Consider the following 18,679-nt stretch of genomic DNA (forward strand, 5'->3'; position numbering starts at 1 on the left):
TGTGAGCGGGGCCGGGGCGGGGCGGACCGAGGTAGTCTGTGTCCCGGCGGCAGCCATGGGGCCGGCGGTGCTGAGCGGGCTGCCCTTGGCCCTGGCCTTGTCCCTGGCACTGCCCTCGGCAGCCCTGGAGAACGGTCTGGCGCTCACCCCCCCCATGGGATGGCTGGCCTGGGAGAGGTTCCGCTGCAATGTGGACTGCCGGGCCGACCCTCGCAACTGCATCAGGTCAGCGGGGCCGCGGGGAAGCCCGGGGCTCGGCCATCCCCTCCCAGCACTTGTCCCCTGTGTCCTCTGCCCCAGGGAACCTGTTCGGGTCTGCCCCGGGGGGCGGTGCACGGGGTGGTGCCGGGGAAGGAGAGAAGAGGGTGGCCGGGTCGGGTGTCGGGCCCGGGGCCGCTCTGTCAGCGCGGTGGGATCTCGGGAAGCACGGGGTGCGGGAGGTGGGGAGCTCGGTGCTGGGGGTCCCCGGTGCGGAGGGACGTGGCTGGTCTTTGTCGGGTGCTGGGGAAGGGCCTCCCCTCCGTGAGATCAGTGAACAGGGCATGGATGAGGTCTAAACGGGAGGCCTGGAGATCTGCAGCTACCGACCCTCAAGAGCCCCCTGCACACCCGATGTCCTGCTGTCCACCTCAAGTGGTGGGGCACAAGAGGTGGGTTGTGGGGTCTCAGCCTGCCGTGTCCCCATCCCCTCGACCCGCAGCGAGACCCTGTTCTTCGAGATGGCCGACCGCCTGGCCGAGGATGGCTGGAGGGAGCTGGGCTACAAGTACATCAACATTGACGACTGCTGGTCTGCCAAGAAGCGGGATGCAGCAGGACGCCTGGTGCCCGACCCCGAGAGGTTTCCCAGGGGGATTAAAGCTCTGGCTGATTACGTGAGTGTGTGGTGGGCATCCCTGCATCCCCGTGCTGCCATGGCAGGAGCTGGGAGTGGATGGAAGACCCTGGGGGACACATGGGATCCCCCTCGTGCCCTCCTTGCAGCTCTCCTCTCCCCGCAGGTCCATGCCCGGGGCCTGAAGCTGGGCATTTACGGCGACCTGGGCACACTCACGTGCGGGGGCTACCCGGGCACCACACTGGACCGCGTGGAGCAGGACGCCCAGACCTTCGCGGAGTGGGGTGTGGACATGCTGAAGCTGGACGGGTGCTACTCGTCAGGAGAGGAGCAGGCAGAGGGTAAAAGCTCCCCGTCCAACTGGCACTCCTCCCCTTGCTGCTCTGGTCAGGGCACCTGGCTCTCCGCAGCCACGCTGGAACAGCCGGTTCTTCCCTCACGTCTTCTGTTGCGGCTCATGGGCAAAGAGGAGGGAGTTGGGATGCCCTGGAGCTGGTGTGAGGCAGGAGGCCAGGCGGGCTGGGAGACGAGCTGCTGCTAGCTCTCCCCTTCACCGCTTGTCATCTTCTCTCCTTAAGGCTACCCAGAAATGGCGAGGGCCTTGAACGCCACGGGCCACCCCATTGTCTACTCCTGCAGCTGGCCGGCCTATCAGGGGGGGCTCCCCCCCAAGGTGAGGGTTGTTCCATCCAGTGGCTGTTTCCCGGTGTCCCCTGTGCCCTCAGGGAAGCTCCTGTTGGAGCTGCAGGAGCCGGGCACTAAACCCTGCTTATCACTGTCACTGGTAGGATTGCAGCAGGTCGCTGGAGAGGACATGGCCTCCCAGCCAGGCATCCGGGACACTTGGGGTTCCCTGCATGCTCAGTGGTGGGAGTCTGGGGAAAGAAGGCCCTGGGGCATGCTCTCTCCACCCCACTCGCCTGGTTGATCCTGACAGTCTTCTGATATGGGTCTTGTCTTCTTTAAATGTATGAAAGAGGATGTTCTTCCTAGTAACGTTTCTTGAGAACTGAGTGTGTGTGGTTATTTCCTCTTATATCTTCTGAGTGAATCCTGAGCTTCCCTCATTCTTGCAGCTGGTCATATTTCCACATGGCCTTTGTGGTTGTTTTGCCAGACATCTTATTATAGCGGGATGTGCCCAGTCCTACTGGGGTATGACTCTGTCCCCCTTCACTATGTGATGTTGCCCTTCTCCAGATCCCTCTGCCTTTCACACCTCTCCTGGACGCTGCCCTTCTCCCCCACCTTGCAGACTGGGTCCTTTCTCCCTCCTGCCTGACGCTGTGCTCCTCTCCAGGTGAACTACACCATCCTGGCAGAGGTCTGCAACCTGTGGCGTAACTACGACGACATCCAGGACTCCTGGGACAGTGTGCTTTCCATCCTGGACTGGTTCTTCGCAAATCAGGACGTGCTGCAGCCAGCAGCTGGCCCTGGCCACTGGAATGACCCAGACATGGTGCGGATGGGTGATGGGTGCTGTGGATGGGGGACCTCCAGTGATCCCCTTGTAGGGGCAGGGCAAAAGAGGAGTGCCAGGGGCAGGAGCCCTATTGCTGCAGAGAGGGAAAGCTCGTGTTGCCCTTGGGGGTAATGGTGAAGAGAAGGGTGTTAGTGCATTTGAATGTGTGTTGAAGGCTCAGCACCTAGCAGGGGTGAGCTCTCCCAGCAGTGGTAGGCTTCTAGAGGGGAAGCAAGAATGTGCAGAGGTTTCTGTTGCGTGCTCAGTCCCAGCAGGCTGCAGCATCACTGAGGGTGACAAGCAGACAAGTTTCTAACCCTTTTCTGCCTCTCCCCTCCAGCTCGTCATTGGAAACTTTGGCCTCAGCTACGAGCAGTCACGCTCCCAAATGGCCCTGTGGACAGTGATGGCAGCTCCGCTCCTCATGTCCACGGATCTCCGCACCATCTCCCCGAGCGCCAGGGAGATCCTGCAGAACCGCCTGATGATCCAGATCAACCAGGATCCCCTGGGAATCCAAGGGCGCAGGATTGTTAAGGTTAGGAGGAAGGTGGATGTGTTTGGGAGAGCTGACAGGAGCAGCACAGGGTGTCACAGTAAGGACGGAGAGGGAAGTGGCGCAGAGAAACATGAGCAGGAGAGCTGTAGGAGCTGGGGATCTGCTGGTGTAGCAACCCTGCAGGACAAGGTCTGTGGGCCGGTGCTGATCCCAGGAGCTCTGCCTCACCCGCTCATCCCCACCCTCAGGAGAAGTCCCTCATCGAGGTGTTCCTGCGCCCACTGTCCCGGGGTGCCAGTGCCCTTGTCTTCTTCAGCCGGAGGACAGACATACCCTACGTCTACACCACCAGCCTGGCCAAGCTCCATTTCCCTGAGGATGCTGTGTATGAGGTGAGCCCCATACCCCACAGCACCTGGATCCCTCTCTTGCCAGCTCCCTCCTTTGCCACCCTGTGTGTTCTTTGAGAGGGAAGGGCTCTCACTCTCTGCCTTCAGCATGAAGGGGCAGCCACACATTGGGTCACCCTCCTGTTGCCCACTGGTGTGCCCTGTCCTGCCATGCCATGTCAGTGCCCACGGCTGGCCCTCAAGATGAAAGGTGTGTGCAAATCCTGGTAGCCACCATCTCTCTCTTCCAGGTACAAGACGTGTACAGCGGGGAGATCACCAGAGGCTTGAAGACGGGGGACAACTTCTCGGTCACTGTTAACCCCTCGGGGGTGGTGATGTGGTACCTGTACCCTGTGGCACAGCCCTGGCACATTGTCAGACAGCAAGCCCCCCGTGAGGGTTTCCGCCCGGTCCTCCTGTGATGGGGCTCAGCAGATGGGGGTGTGGGTCCGTGCCGCAGTGGGCTGTGAGACCCTGTCTGGGGCATGTGGCTCTGCCCTGCACAAGTGCCTTTTGGTGGTGTGCCCAGCAGTGCTGGGGGTGACTTCCTCTGGTACCAGCTTGATGATGTCTGCTCAGTCTGCGTGAAGCAGGAATTCTTGTTGCCACCTCCTAAGGGTGTGCAGAGCGTAGTTCCTCAGTGATGGCAAAGCCTTCTGAGGTCCTCCTGTGGAAGATTCCATACAAGCAGAGCCCTGCTGCTGGTTTAGTTCATCAGCTCTGACACCTGAGCGTTTCTCTGCTTCAGGCTGGGTACCACTGACTGTCGCGGGGCTGTTTGAACTAAACCTGTAGAAAGGCTTTGGATGCTTTTGTATCTTCTAGGGTAGTGACTCCCCTCCCTCCATGTGTGATGGATGGCAATAGCTTCAAGGATCAGACCTGGTTACCTTCTTTTCTTTGCTGTAATCAGCTTGGCTTAGAATAAGGGGCTGTCAATAGGGCTGCACCCTTCCTGTGTACCCATCCCAGGACCAAGAGCTCCTGGAGACATGATGGTCCTGTGCAGAGTCTTTGCAGGCCTCCAGCAGCCTGGAGGCCAGCACTACTGCAGCCTAGCATGCATGCTAGCATTGTATTAAAGCTCCTCTGGAATCAGTGTACAGCAGAGCAAAAACCTCTACTGACCATGCACAACCCCAACAGCCTTGCTGTGGTACAGCCCCAGGAGCTACAGGGTGTTGTGCGCAAGCAGTGCAGGGAAGATGCTGACACTCGAGCTGATGGTGTCTTCTGAGCTGGGAGACAGCCACATATGTCTCCAAAGTGAAGCTGCATCCTGTTCTTGATCTGGCAGGAAATTCCTGCTAAAAGGGGGCTCAGGGCCTCCTGCAGCAGGCTGGACACTCAGGGTTTCTCAGGGAAAGGCTCCTCCCAAGGGCAGCTACATCCACAGCTCCATTCTGAGAAGGAGCCTACACGAATAACTGCAAGTGAGCAGTGGGATAGAGTCTAAAGCCCTCAACTGCTTCCCCTTTCTACAGCGCACATCCTGTGGAGGAGTTTGAGTTGAGACATGGCCTACCCTGACTGCCCCAGACTTCATGACTGCAGCATTCATGAAGACTGCAGCCCAGGGAGACAGGCATAAGATGAAGCCTCAGACTGGGCAAACACCACATTTTACATCAGCAAAACCAAGTTTCCCCTTTCTGTTCAGATGCTGGAGGGCTCCTGGTCATCCCCAACTCTGCTTCCTGCAGGACCAAATGGCTGATTCTGGCCAGTTCCAGGAATGTTCTCTGAGTGTAGTGGCAAGATACTGGAGGTGATGCTTGCGATGCCGATGAGAAAGGATGAGCACACTTCATGTCTGTGTACAGGAGTTGGCTTGGGTCTTGGGGAGTGATTGAGACAAATCAATGGAAATAAAAGGGCAGGTGGGCCCCAGGCTCTCTCGTTTCATGTTTATTTATGTTGCTGGCTATGGCTGCTTGGTTAATGCAGGGTCATGACCTCCAAACAGGAGCACTGGTGCTGTGAAAGAGAACTGGTTTCCTGTCAGAGACAAGGGCTGGACAGATGGACATAATGGAGAGTAGGAAATGGTGTTCCAATGGTTACCTCGTGTTCAGCAGGGGAACAGCTTTCCTTGGTACAAAGGGAAAGAGATTTCACAGTCCACAGGTACCTGCCATTTTCCTTTACCATGTATGTATTTTTGCCTCACTGGAAAAAACCGGCTAGCGAGGAGTTCCTGGTAAAAGAGAGACCTTCCCTCTGGCACGGAATGCACATAGCAGAAGTGCTACAAATACAGCTGCAGTGAACAGCAGGGTGTTGTCCCTGCCCCCAGGCCATGAACACAGGCCAGTTCTGGCGATTCAGGAGAGAGCAAAGGCACAAACCAGCTTTCCACCCTCCCCAGGCAGCAATAGGATGAGCCCCACTTCCCCCCCCCCCCGTTAACTGGTTCCAGATCCAGCTTAGCCACACACCAGGGGGAGAGAAGGCAAGAACGAAGGTCAACACAACACACACAACAGTCACCACGCAGCTAAAGGTATCAACACTCCTGTATTAAAGTGCAATGCAAAAGGTTACAAACATTCATAATTGATTTTTTCTTCTTCTTAAATACAGTTATTAGAATATCTCTAACTCAGACCTAAAAGGTACTTATAGATAAGGAAATTTCCTTCCCCCTGTGCAGGGCTGCTTTAGGAATTTCCACTTGCAAGTCATACAAGCCTGATTTACAGGAGAGCCCTGGCACACAGGGAAGTAAGAAGGAAAACACTCCTTCCCCTTCACTATGAAGGTAGGAAGGCTGTAGGAAGAAGCATGATCACTCCCTATGTAAAGGATCACAAGTGTCTCCACCAGACTAGGAGGACTCTCTTCAGAGCACGTTTAATGGCATTATGTCCTAGGGAAGAAGGAAAGGTTGTAGTTGAGCAGCCAGTCCCTGCAAGAGAGCTGAGCATCAGGAGCACCCTCACCAGGCAGCAGTTCCCACCAGAGAGAGGGCAATGCACCCCCCAAGCATCCCAACTCCAGTACTGCAGCGCTTGGATGTGGTGGCTGAAGGAACAGACAAGGCCCACTTCCCCATGTGGAGCCAGCAGACAGCACGAGGTTGCTCAGCACAGGGAGCTGTGGGACCCATCTCCTGACAAGGCTAGTGCCAGATCATCTTCCTAATGTAACAGATTTTGCTCCAAGGCAAGTAGCCTCCTATGCAGCACTTGTCTCCTCCATTACGCGGCACAGGATCACTGCACAGACACGGGACCTGCTTCTAGGAGAGGGGAAGGATGACTGCTCCACACCTCCAGTCTGTCAGCTCACTGCCCTGCAGCATGCCTTTGTCTGCTTTTCTGTTCAGTGTCCACAAGGACAGGCTGAGCGGGGCCCACCCCCTTACCTCTTGCATAGTCAAATGCTTCAGTGTCTCTCTGGATGCACCTCCCAGGTTTGTCACCCCATGTCTGTTAGTCCAGGACATGAAACACGCTTCCAGCACAATACAGAATGTCCAGAGTCCCATCTCGCGCTGAACTGTGCCAGATTTTCAGGAAACCTAACACCTTTCTGGGGCACCCAAGGGTCTATGCAAGAAACCTCATGGCTCTCTATGCCTTTTGTCTCGGATGGTGCTTCAGAAGAAGTAAAAAGTTTGGTATTCCAAATAGTTTTACTCCAAGATCCCAGAACCTTTATATTTTAGTCCTAGATTAGTGGTGTGGTATAGTGGTAGTTTAATATGAAGTCCATCTCTCTCAAGCCAATGGCAGAGCAAAAGGTTAGTGCTTCGACCCCATGAGATAAAACAAGTAAGAAGGGAAGTGCTATTGTTCCACCTTGCATTGTCACTGACTGAGTGCTTAAGGGCAGGTGCTCAGCTGCCCATCATGACATATACTGTATATACACAGAGACCTAGAGATACGCTAACCCAGGGGGTAGGGACAGCCAAGTTGTCTTCAGAGACAGAGAGTGTGGGAGGCTGGTTGCCATTTCCTGCTGTTAGTTGTTCTTCTTATCCTCAGGAGGTGTATAAGGAGGTGGCTGGTCCTGGAAGGAGACAGAGTGGAATCAACAACCCTGCTTGTTTCACGACAAGCTCTTCCCAGGCATTCTCAGGCTTGGCTTACAAGGAACGACTGCACTCCAGTGAGCTACAGAGTGAGCCAGGAGCTGTGGTTTAAGCTGTCATTTCATCACACCATTCCTCTCTAGTATCAGCACACTCCAGGATATATGCTGCCTCCCACAATGTTTCTAGTGAAGGTCCCCTCAAACCCAGCCAACAAACGGACTATTGCAAACAGACCACGTTTAAGATTGCATTTAGTCTGTTTTATCACCACACTCCCAGGGCTCTGTTGATGGTCACAGCTCTGACCCAGCAGAGACCAAACCCCCGAGCTGAGGGCCAGCTTTGCTGCTCCATCGGTCTCCAGGCCACCACAGAGCCACACAAGGCAGTGAAGGGCACAGGCAGATCAGCTGTCACATACCACTGTGTAAGCTACAGCCTACCTACCACCTGCCACTGACTGAACAGTGAGAGACATCCCTATCTCCATACAGCCCAGAAGAAAACGAGAGAAACCCACATGCTCTCCTCCTTAAGTGACCTGTTGCTCTTTAACTCTTTCAGGCCCATCAGAAGCAGAGTACTCTGTGTGTTCTGTGCCCATGCAAATTTGTTATGCCTTTAAGAGCAACACAAATACCAAATGGCTATTACTGGACAAGTCTTAAGGTGCTGCTTCTTTCCTGACTGAGGATTTAACATGGGACAAACAGCCACACCATGCTCCCAGGAAAATGCACTGGGAAAGCAAACCACTGTCTCTGCTAGCAAAGAATAAGGAGACATAGGCAGACCACAAGCACAGCACTTACCACAGGCATGTATACATTGTGTGGGTTGGCAGAGTTGTAATACGCACTGGAAGTGGCTTCCATGGCCCTACTGTCCCCTAGAAAGGAAAGAAAAAAGCTATCTTACATGCCTTAGGCAGTGGCCCAAGTCCCAGAGCCTTCTCCCACAGCCACAGCTCTTTCAAGGAGGCAGCAAAGCTCCAAAGAGGCAACAGCAACTGCAGCAAGCTGGGTCAGAATTCAGAGCTTTGGGAAAGCTGCATGCTGGCAAGAGCTGACCGCAAGCAGTGCAATGCAGAGCTGAACAGTTCCACCCCTCCCTCTGCTACCTCAAATAACTGATGAAGACAACTCTGAGCCCCTGAAACAACAGCTTCTGCACCCCATGCTGTGCCCACAGCTCAAGCCCTAAGCACCCTTGTGCACCCAGACCCTGGCAGCCCCCATGTCTCACTTACCTGGCATCCCTGGGCCCATTGATGCTGCGGGTCCTGCAGGAGATGGCCCAGAGTAGGGGGGTAGAGGAGGTGGCACAAACATGGGGCTCATGTTGGGAAGTGGTGGGTAAATACCTGAAAAAGATGAAACTGGACTGATGCTTTGAACCATGGCAATGGGACAAGGTGGAAGAGACATCACAGGCCTAGCAGCACACTGGTTCTGGACAAGAGCAGTGGTGAAGGAAGCTCTGGAGGCTTGGCAGGGGTGCAGACAGCAGGGATCTGACATGCCAGCAGGCAACAATTCTCTGCCAAGCAGCAGCACCATTTACAAACAACACTTTCACCTCTCATCCAGCTGCAAATAGAGGGACAGTAACCCCCACCATACCACTGTGATTTCTTTACAGCTAACACCAAACACACCCTGCCAGTCATCATCACACAACTTCCAAACCTGGAGTCTGGGCATATGGATATCCCATGGGCTGTGGAGCAGGTCCATAGCCATTCATCGGAGGTGGTGCATAAGGATATGGTCCGTTTGGTGGTGGAGGAGCTGCATAGCCCTCAGGAGCAGGTGGGGTGGGTGCATATCCTCCAGGAAAAGGTGTATAGCCATAGCCAGGGTTCTGGAGAGGAACGCCACTGGAAGCTAAGAGCATGTGTTTAGTAAGACAGGCATCCTTTTGTTACAACTAAACATATAGAATGAAAGAAAACAGTCCTCTTCATGCAGCATTGCTTCCCTTCATCTAAATTCACAATTCACTACACAGTCCTGGAGTGGTGCTGCGCTTGAAAAGCATCAGTCTCCTCGCTGCAAGTTCACAGGGTGCTAAAGGAAGCCCACTACAGAAACAGTAGCTGTCGGGTACTAGTCCCATCACAGAGCTCCCACTGCTGGAGGAAAGGCCTCTCTAAAGCAAGGAGGGTGCTTTTTGCTTCTTTTTCAAACTTTCTTACCAGGGAAAAAAAAAAAAAGTACATATTTAAATGCACATTTCTTTAAAAAGAGATCTTTCTTATCAGAAATAAAAGTACATTCTTCCCCCATTTGAAAGTTTTAAGTAGAAGTTATTTTTTAAGATGTATTTTTTCCCCTCTCCCCCATCTTACTCCAGTATTACAGAACTGAGCTGAGTGAATCAATTTTTCACCATCACATATTTCAATTCTATTGCAGGAGGAATAAGGTTCTGTAGAACAAGGTGGTCTGCCTCAGGAGCACAAACCCAAGAACATTCTGACTGCAGAAGGCTCTAAGATGAAGTAAAAAGACTGGAAGTTGTGGCTGCCCCATCCCTGGAAGTATGGGGCTGGATGGGACTTTGAGCAACCTGGCCTAGTGGCAGGTATCCCTGCCCATGGCAGGGGGGTTGGAACTACATGATCTTTAAGGTCCCTTCCAACCCAAACCACCCTATGATACTATTCTACGAAAGCAAAACAAAAAATTCCCCTGGAAAGATTAAAAAATACATTAAAAAATGTGCAAGTGTGCACAGGGTACCCTTTTTCCCCATGAAGCTCAAGAAGAGCACTACTCTAACCAGCTCAGCCATGGGGGAACTGCAACTCTGAAGATCCCTTACCACTAGAGGCAGCTTTGAGCATCAGCTGTCCAAACTCAATGGCTCCTCCACTGTTGAAAGTCAGTTTAAATGTCCCCTGCCCTTCCCAGCCACCTGGGGGAGAGAGAATTAGAAAATTAGAACTGAAACAATCTCCTCAGTAGCAGCCAAGACAGCAAACCAGCTAAAACTCCAGTTACTTTGGAAAGCGACATGGCATTGCTAGCAGATAACCCCAAAACAGAATCTCAAGAAGATCAGGAGTTTATTTCTTTACCCTTTAGAAGACAATCCCCACTACAGTTACGTAGAAGCAGCCTACTGTAGATACTAGGCTGTCTTGTTCTCTCCTGAAAGGTTTAACAGAACCTAATAATGAACACAGTGTAAAGAAAAAGCACTTAATTCACTGAGGATTTTACTTGAAAGCCCTCAGATGAAGTTTTACTGCTGACCTCAGTAGACTACAGATCAGGATCTCCAGCTCAAGCTAGGATATAAATCCAATGCAATACTTAAAATCCATTTGACATGTGGAAGCTCAGACAGATTATAAACACTTCAGTCAAATATCAATATCTTGGAAAAAGAAATCAAGTAGGAGATGAAATTGCAAGGTAATTGAGTGCTTTACTTTGCAGGGGTTTTTTTTTTGGTGTTTCTTTTGGGGGGTGCTCTGGGTTTTTGATGATTTTAAGAAAAAAGATTTCATTTAAATAAAACATTTCATAGAATAAGATTTATCTTCTTTGCCTAACAATGAAGGTAATAGTGAAGTTTAGAAATGCAATAAAACAATGCACCATGGATAAAGTCAGCCCCTTAGTCACCTCTTTAAAATCTCTTAGTATCATTTCAGCCCAAGAAAGTGGGCTGATCCACAGTCCAGAGGACCAAGTCACTTTAAAACATTGTTAGAGACAGAAAGCAAACGTATAAGCTCTCCAGATGCCATCAAAATGCATATAAACTAATTCCAGGGGTGAAGAGTGAAGAAATTTGAACCAGAGTCCTTGTTTTCAATCCCTGATTATCTTCTGCAATTCCCCATGTTTGGTCACGACCAAACCACAGTTTCATCATCAAACTGAGAACAAAGCTAAATCACTGATATACAGCAGCATCCTAGCTGCAGCAAACATCCCCAAGGTGGTAAGTGGCTACTGACCTCCAGAAAACAAAAATGTTGTTAATCCTGCCTATCAACACCAATGACTGCTGACTCGGTCACTTACCTATCCCTTCTAGGTCAAAGACAGGAGAAAACAAGCACATATGGAAACCGAGTAAACACAACATACACAGCAAGACACAAGTTACAGGATTAAACATAAGTCATTCTGTGAAAGTCAGTTACCAGCTTTGGGGGCAGGAAGTAACACAGAAGCAGTGCCTTAAAGGTCAGAAGACACAAGTTACGTCAGTGAGGACATCTCAGCCCTACTGCCACAGCTACTCTGTCCATCTTTCCTGTGCACATAAGCTGGGTATGTAATGCTCAACAGAAAAGGACTTTCAACACTTGGGAAGAGTTTGGTCTACAGAGCACAGGCACATACCTCCAGCTTCAGCCTGGATCTGTCCTTTGATGTAATTGGCAGAGAAAACAGGCTGCTCAATTGAGCATCCTTTCACCAAATAAAATGGCATCATGAAAGACAGCATAGGATCCTTCCCCTTCGACACAAAGATCATCTGCAAGACAGGAGGGAACGCCTCTGAACTGTATGAATTAGGTACAAAGGGTGGTCATGGAGTTCTAGTTGTAGCAGCATCCAAAAAGAGGATAATTGAACTCCTGCTATCAGTATGCACTGTTATTTCACAGCTTTAATACTGCAGGATCCCAAACAGATCTGATGGCACATGGCTCACTCACCTGAAGTGTGTTATGTTGCAAAATAACAAACCACTCAAAACACGTGCACATTTAGAGAATTTTATTGTGCTGCTGTCCAGGGTTCAGCTCCAACAGTTATTTTTTATCTCGTATCTGGTGCAGTGCCTGTGTTTTGGCTTTAGTCTGAGAACAATGCTGATAACACACTGATGTTTTACTTGTTGCTGAGTGGTGCTTACCCCAACCAATGACTTTTCTGTATCAAGATTTGCCAGTGAGGAGGTGCACAAGAAGCCAGGAGGTAGCAGAGACAGGACACCTGACCCAAACTAGCCAAAGGGTATTCTATACCACAGCATGTCATGCCCAGTATATAAACTGGGGGGAGTCACCTAGAAGGGCAGATTGCTGCCCAGGTCAGGCTGGGTATCGGTCAGCAAGTGGTGTGCAATTGTACTCTGCAGCACTTGTGTTTTCTGAGCTTCATTTCTTCCCTTGTTGTTTCCTATTGTTGTTTTTGGTATTCTTTCTACTATCACTGTATTTTACTTTATTTTAGTTATTGGACTGTTCTCAACCCGTGGGGTTTACATCCTTTCAATTCTCCTCCCCATCCTGCCCTGGGAACAGGGGGAAGGAGAGGATGAACGAACAGCTGTGTGGTGCTGGGTTACCGCCTGGGTCTAAACCACAAGAGCTGCTTTTTAAGGATAAGCTATGATAGTTTTCAAAGAAAGTAATATTGACTGACACGTTAAATTAATTACATTCTCTAGACAACAGTATCTAGGACTGCACATGGCTTGTATGGAATTGGGATTGTGACACAAGTATGAACTATTCCATTTCCATCTTCCCTTCTCCTACCTACTACTCTCAGCAGCAACTCCCATAGCAAAAGTCACTTCTTCTATCACCAGCTACGCTTCCAGTCTAAAGTCTACAAGAGCCTTTGAGAAAGAAGAAGCCCTGCTAGCATCAGACTTACTCTGTAAGGGGTGAGATAAAGCATCCCCTTCTTGGTGCCTCTGAAGGCTTCAGGCTTGCCCGTCACGTCACTGAAGGAGAGCTCCACATCTTTACAATGTTTGAGAACACTAGAGGAGGAAATCAAACAAATCGGAGAGACAAACTCAGCAACAGCTCTGACCCACACACCCATCATGCAGGCAGGGGGACAGCACACCAGAAACAATGAGTGTAATCCCAAAAGAGCCAGTTCTGATGGGGGCCCTGACATTTCTCCTTTGAACACAGATGGGTAATTTATGCAGAAGGTAAGAATTCATCCTCTCACCTGTGACAACAATCCTCTCATCTCCTCCACAGAGGGAAGATTTAAATGACAGTTTCTCTTTCTGCTTCCCAAACCATCAGGCTGAGGAATTCCTCTCTCTGCATGAGAAGACCCTCAGCCCAAAGATCAGGGCACAGAAAAGGTGGAGACGTCTGAAACCACCGCCTTGATGTCCAGGTATCATCTCAGAGCAAGCCTCTCCCCAAGTCTGTGCTCAAATGCAGCACTGTCCACCACACAGGAAAACAGCACTGCTGTAAGACTGCACCCACTGTGCAAACTGAGGAAGTTGCTTCACTGATACCCGCAGTGCTGACCCTGCTTCACGTGATTTGAGTAAGTATTTGTAAGAAACAGCACCAAGCTATGGAACAAAATGAGGAGCCAGTAATGTCAGCAACAAGGTTATTGTTGTTGGATATCTACAGGAATGTGAGAGAAGTTTGCTTATGACACAAAGCCAGATAAGAACTGTGATCACCGCAGGGTCAGGTATGGAGGTGCCTGGAAAATTAAATCTATTTTAAGGAAAAATGAGCCATTTTGGGAGAGCGTGTCCGTGAATGTGCAGGGCAGATCCTAAACATACCACCTAGTAAGAAAATTTACAGAATAAACAAAAGGGCCTTGTGGTGACAAACCTACAGTGCCAACAGTGTGTTACAGTGACAGAAGGATCTGAGGACTTTGATGGTTCAAGAGCTCGAAAAAGAAAACACAAGCCCTTAATCCAACACAAGCCTGAAGAGGCTGAGTCTAAAGTAATCCTGATGTATTCTGATCAGCACACTGCAGAAGTCAGATCAAGTCAGGAAACTGCAGAGTTACTGGGGGAAGGGAGGAAACAGCAGGGCTAGCTTATGGGAAAACAACCCAAAGCCCTGCAGTTCGGGGTTGTGTGCTCTTCAGGGAAAAGCATAACAGTATAGATGTATCTGAAAAATGCAGCCAGCCAAGGAGGAAGACATTAAAAGCCCTAGCTTTAATGAGAGAAAAACTTAGCCTGACCAAGAAATTCTACTGGGAAATTACTTCATAGTTGAGTAAGATGCAGCTTCCCAAACTGGCTGGGAGGGACAGACTGAAGAGACTGCAGAGAGCTCTTTCCATTTCCAAGATGCAAAGGGGAAACATTTCTTCTAAGCTAAATAGCTCCTCAACAGCCTGGATCTTACCAGAACACTTCCTCAACCACGTCCTTCCCATAGCAGCATTTCACGTCAGTCTGCCTCACTGGGAAGAATTTCTGTGTAGTCACTGTAACGTTTACTCCTCCCCAGCTACTCACACACACAAATTACATACAGCAGCAAGCACCATTGGACATAATGAGGCTGCTGAACTGGTTTGGATGGGCTGCCTGCATACCCACCCAAGGCTGTCACAGGAGAGCTGTGCACTCCATGGAGCCACGCTGCACTCACCTATGACTAAGTAGCACCTTGAAGAATGGCTTGAGGTCAAGGGATAAAAAGATCTCCTTTAAGCCAGCAAGAGCTCTACATGCCAGAGAAGTACTGACTGAAGTACTAGCAGTCAGTCATGAGCTCAACATTATCTAAAGCATATTTTTTGATCCTATTTTTTCCTATTGTTTACCATCCCTGGTAAACAACAGGAAATCCACTCAATGATCCTTTACTGTGTTTCTCTAGCCAAGGCCAGGATGCCAGGAGCACCTGAACACAACCAAACCAAAGCCCAAGCCCATCAAGCTGGTCTGTCAATCCCCACTCAGGGGGGAGGGCAGGCACTGAGCAGCTGCCTGTGCTTTCATGAGGAGAGGACCCGCTCTGCTCAGGTCTCAACCTGGATGACAAGTTCTCCTTCGAGTTCATGTGATTCAGATCCTATCTTCAGTGCCCTCTGCCTCTGACATCACTAGCTGGTTGCATGACATAAAAAACCCACAGCAACTCTTTGTGCTTTGCAAGTGATGGCAGCTCACTCTTTAACCCATGTGCTTGCTGGAGTGGCACTAAGGACCGATGAACTCCAACAGTGGAAATGGAGCTATTCTGATGACTTCAGCAGGCCTGCTCCCTGCTGCCTACCCCAGCACATTCCCACTTTAATAAGCTCAACATGACCCAGCAGCCCAGAAAACCAACCATGTCCTGGGATGCAACAAAAGGAGTGTGCCCAGAAGGTCCAGGAAAGGGATTTTTCACCTCTACACCACTTTAGTGAGACCCCACCTGGAGTTCTGCATCAGTTCTGGGGCCCACAACACAAAAGGGACATGCAGCTGTTGGGCTGAGTCCAAAGGAGAGTGATGAATATACTCGGAGGTCTGGAACAGCTCTGCTATGAAGACAGGCTGAGAGAGCTGGGCTTGTTCAGCCTAGAGAAGACTCCTTAAGGGGAAAAGTTAGAGCAGCTTCCAGTGCCTAAAGGGCCTACAAGAAACCTGGAGAGGGGCTTTTTACAAGGGTCTGTAGGGACAGGACAAGGGTGATGGCTTTAAACTGACAGAGGAGAGATTTAGATGAGATCTCAGGAAGAAGTTCTTCCCTATGAGGGTGGTGAGGCCCTGGCACAGGTTGCCCAGAGAAGCTGTGGCTGCCCCATCCCTGGCAGTGTTCAAGGCCAGGTTGGACGGGCTTAGAGCAACCTGCTCTAGCGGAAGGTGTCCCTGCCTGTGGCAAGGGGCTGGAACTGGGTGAGCTCTAAGGTCCCTTCCAACATAAGCCATTCCATGGTATGGTGATTCCATAATAACGCAGCCCCCAAGGCGGGTCGAGCTGGGAGGGGACAGGCCTCACCGCAGCGGGGACCTGCTACCTCCCTGCTTCCCTCCACCGCGCTCCGCCAGCCCCCGGCTGAACCCCGCTGCGAGGACAGCGGATGAAGAGCCACCGCCGCCACCCGCCGCCCCGGCCCCGTGCCCCACAGCCCCCTAGCCCCCCAATCTCCCGGTACCTCTCGGCATTAGGGATGACGACACCACCCTGCTGCGAGTGGTGCCTGTTCAGCGCCATCTTGTCCCCTGCTGACCCCGCCTCTGACCTGTGACGTTCCCCCTCCTCTCTCCCCCCATAGGGCCCCGCTCCCCTCAGCGCCCCGCCCCCGGTGACGCGTGCCGTCAGGCGGACGTGAGGCGGTTGCTAGGTGACGTGAAGTTTAATGGCGACCGGCGCGGAGAACGCTACATCAGGCGGCACTGCCTGGCCCGGCCCGGTCCGGCCCGGCCCTCACCGATCCGGGCACCGCGTCTGCCCCGTGACGAGCCGCGGGCCAGCGCCAGCCCCGGTCTGCGCAGGCTCAGCGGGGTGCCGCTGGAAAGGACCGCGGCCCGGCTCCCGGTTGGGCCCGGCTCCCGGTTGGGCCCGGCTCCCGGTTGGGCCCGGCTCCCGGTTGGGCCCGGCTCCCGGTTGGGCCCGGGAGGGCTTAACCCCCAAGCTCCCGGTGCGGTGTCTGGCTGAGAGCGTTTTTGCCGACCTCTGTTCGCGTAACCATCGCAGCGCCGCTTCCTGCTTTCCAAGCCGGCTGCTGCGGTGGGAGAGGAGCTGGCAGTGTGCCTTGGGCAGCCGTTCCTCAGACGCCCGCTCACTGACTGTACTGAGCTGTAATTAACTTGTCCTTACGACTAACCACAAATACAGTGCCTGCACAAGTGCTACTTGCTCTTCTGGCCCTCTGCTCACTGCATAGCCACACCTGCCGTGATGTTCGTTACCATCTTAGCCTGGTGGAATTTATCCAGCCTTTGGGATTTACCACAGTTTGTCTGGTGAGTGGCTTTCCGGTGAAGAGCTGTCTCTGAACACACTGAGGAGGGATCTCCAGCTTAAAATTTAACCTCTACCCTCCTATGGTATCGTTCAGGTGATACCCGACGGGAACATCTGGTGTGCTGCGGTCATCCTGGAGCGCAGCTGTTGGCACACAAGAGCTGGGATTCATTCAGGCTTTTCCTACCTGATCCATCCACAGAGGCTTTTTCCCAAAGGTGTCTGCAGCTGTTGCACAACATGTGAAATTCCTTATGTTTGCCCTTTGTAGGCCTTCAGACAGATGAGCAGATGGCAGTGAGGAATAGCTGAGCCTGTTTTTCTCAGCTCGCTTTTATGGATCCTTTAGAATTAGTCCATGATCTGGCAGGAAATTATAGAGCAGAGCTTAAAAAACACCTTATTACAAACAAACAAAAATTCCTAAACCTATAGAGCAAACACATGGCCTTGTCCTTGCAATCCAGTTACAAGCAAAGAAAAATCCCTTCTGTTGTGTGGAATCTGCTTTGCTTTCATTAAGCAGGGCAATCTTTGCCATAAGCCTTGTATGGGGCCGAGAGTCATAGGAATGACCATACCACAGCCCAAGGAGATGCAGACCAGTGGCAAGAGAGTTCCTCTAGATGATGGAGCATTGCTTCGTGCTTCAGTGCAGTGAAGAAGAGGAGCCCTGAGGGAGTCTTTCCTACTGCTCTGGGTTTAAAACATCATGTAGAGGCTGGGCAGGAGCAGCCAGAGCAGAGAAGGCTGAGAAGATGCTTCTGGTAGCCAGTGATGCTGAGAACTCCATGGCTGGTGGAGACAAGCTGGGAGGAGGCTCTGACCCCATGCTGGCCAGTGTAGGTGGCAGATGGGGAGCAGTGTGCGGTTTCTATAGGGTCCATGATACTGGTGATGGGGCTTTTGTTCTCTGCAGGTTGAGCAGGGCTGGTGCGGGTGGAAGCTGTATGTGGAGCTGTGAACATCGGTGTGAAAGGATCACAAAGGGCTGGTATGGCCCTCGCATCCCAGCAGTGCTGAGAATGTCTGGTCTGTGTGGACAGGTGGGAACGCAGGAGTGAGGAGACCTTTGCTTTGCAGGGACAGCACCAGAGAAAGCCTCAGGATGGATATACGCTCTCAGATGTTTTTGCTGAGGCTTGGAGAACCCTCTCCTAGCCGTGTTCCCTGTACAGCTCTATCAACCAACCTCAGGCTTGGCTTCAGTCCTTTGCTGTTCCCTTGCTGGGATCTCTTCCTCACTCCCTCCTGTGCCAGCCTTCCCAACCTTATCCCAAACCCATTGCACTCCCTTTCCTTGCAGCGCTGCCATCCTGTGCTATGGCATTCTGCACTTGCATTTGAAGTGCAACCGGAAATTCTCCTGGAGGTAACAACCCTGGCCAGCCATGTGATGTGCTAGGTGACAGGCAGAGACTGCCAAACTAAGGACATTCTCCTCTCTTCCCATCTTCCCGGCCAGCCCTGCCATTTCCACCTGGCTTAGGGACACCCAGAAAAGAGTTGATGCCAGCTAGAGACAAGCATATAGCTTCAGTAAAGTTGTGCCTCTTTCTGCTCCTGGGTCTTTACCTTCCCTCCAGGGGAAGGTAAAATGAGAGCTTTTCGAAAGGGCACATCGATGAGGAGTTGTGAGAGATTGGGAGATGAAGGGGGAGAAAGCAGTCTGGAGAAGAGGAAGGTTCAAGTGCTCAGAGAGATGGAGAGACAGAAAGGGTCAAGAGCAGAGAAAGTGAGATAGGGAAAGAAAGTAAGGAAGCAAGC

The 18,679-nt window shown here is 51.7% G+C and overlaps 2 protein-coding genes across 2 annotated transcripts; one reads left to right on the forward strand and one right to left on the reverse strand.

Annotated features, from left to right (window-relative positions):
- On the forward strand, positions 1 to 4,297 carry NAGA (alpha-N-acetylgalactosaminidase). The gene is made up of 8 exons (XM_061362755.1): positions 1 to 225; positions 701 to 875; positions 1,002 to 1,179; positions 1,417 to 1,511; positions 2,139 to 2,300; positions 2,644 to 2,841; positions 3,051 to 3,194; positions 3,443 to 4,297. The coding sequence occupies exons 1-8, from the start codon at positions 56 to 58 to the stop codon at positions 3,614 to 3,616; spliced, it is 1,296 nt and encodes a 431-aa protein (XP_061218739.1). The 5' UTR covers positions 1 to 55; the 3' UTR covers positions 3,617 to 4,297.
- Positions 4,298 to 5,692: 1,395 nt separating this feature from the next.
- On the reverse strand, positions 5,693 to 16,198 carry WBP2NL (WBP2 N-terminal like). Its single transcript, XM_061362939.1, has 8 exons — positions 16,101 to 16,198; positions 12,870 to 12,978; positions 11,601 to 11,736; positions 10,063 to 10,155; positions 8,925 to 9,122; positions 8,486 to 8,599; positions 8,049 to 8,125; positions 5,693 to 7,211 (listed from the first exon to the last, which is right to left on the reverse strand). The coding sequence occupies exons 1-8, from the start codon at positions 16,157 to 16,159 to the stop codon at positions 7,164 to 7,166; spliced, it is 834 nt and encodes a 277-aa protein (XP_061218923.1). The 5' UTR covers positions 16,160 to 16,198; the 3' UTR covers positions 5,693 to 7,163.
- Between the last annotated feature and the right edge of the window lie 2,481 nt (positions 16,199 to 18,679).

This window comes from Neopsephotus bourkii, unplaced genomic scaffold (genome assembly GCF_033783945.1).
Source record: "Neopsephotus bourkii isolate Nb327-2 ecotype Australia unplaced genomic scaffold, CSIRO-AGI_Nbou_v1 NB_107, whole genome shotgun sequence".
In the NCBI taxonomy this organism is placed as follows: Eukaryota; Metazoa; Chordata; class Aves; order Psittaciformes; family Psittacidae; genus Neopsephotus; species Neopsephotus bourkii.

Bases quoted from the DNA above. Each gene is read 5' to 3' on its own strand.
- NAGA (XM_061362755.1), top strand. From the start codon at position 56: ATGGGGCCGGCGGTGCTGAGCGGGCTGCCCTTGGCCCTGGCCTTGTCC. The intron at 226-700 runs GTCAGCGGGGCC...CTCGACCCGCAG, and splicing joins GACCCTCGCAACTGCATCAG to CGAGACCCTGTTCTTCGAGA. The intron at 1,180-1,416 runs GTAAAAGCTCCC...TCTCTCCTTAAG, and splicing joins AGGAGAGGAGCAGGCAGAGG to GCTACCCAGAAATGGCGAGG.
- WBP2NL (XM_061362939.1), bottom strand. From the start codon at position 16,159: ATGGCGCTGAACAGGCACCACTCGCAGCAGGGTGGTGTCGTCATCCCT. The intron at 12,979-16,100 runs GTACCGGGAGAT...TTCCTCCTCTAG, and splicing joins GTCATCCCTAATGCCGAGAG to TGTTCTCAAACATTGTAAAG. The intron at 8,600-8,924 runs GTTTGGAAGTTG...CATCTTTTTCAG, and splicing joins TCCATATGCCCAGACTCCAG to GTATTTACCCACCACTTCCC.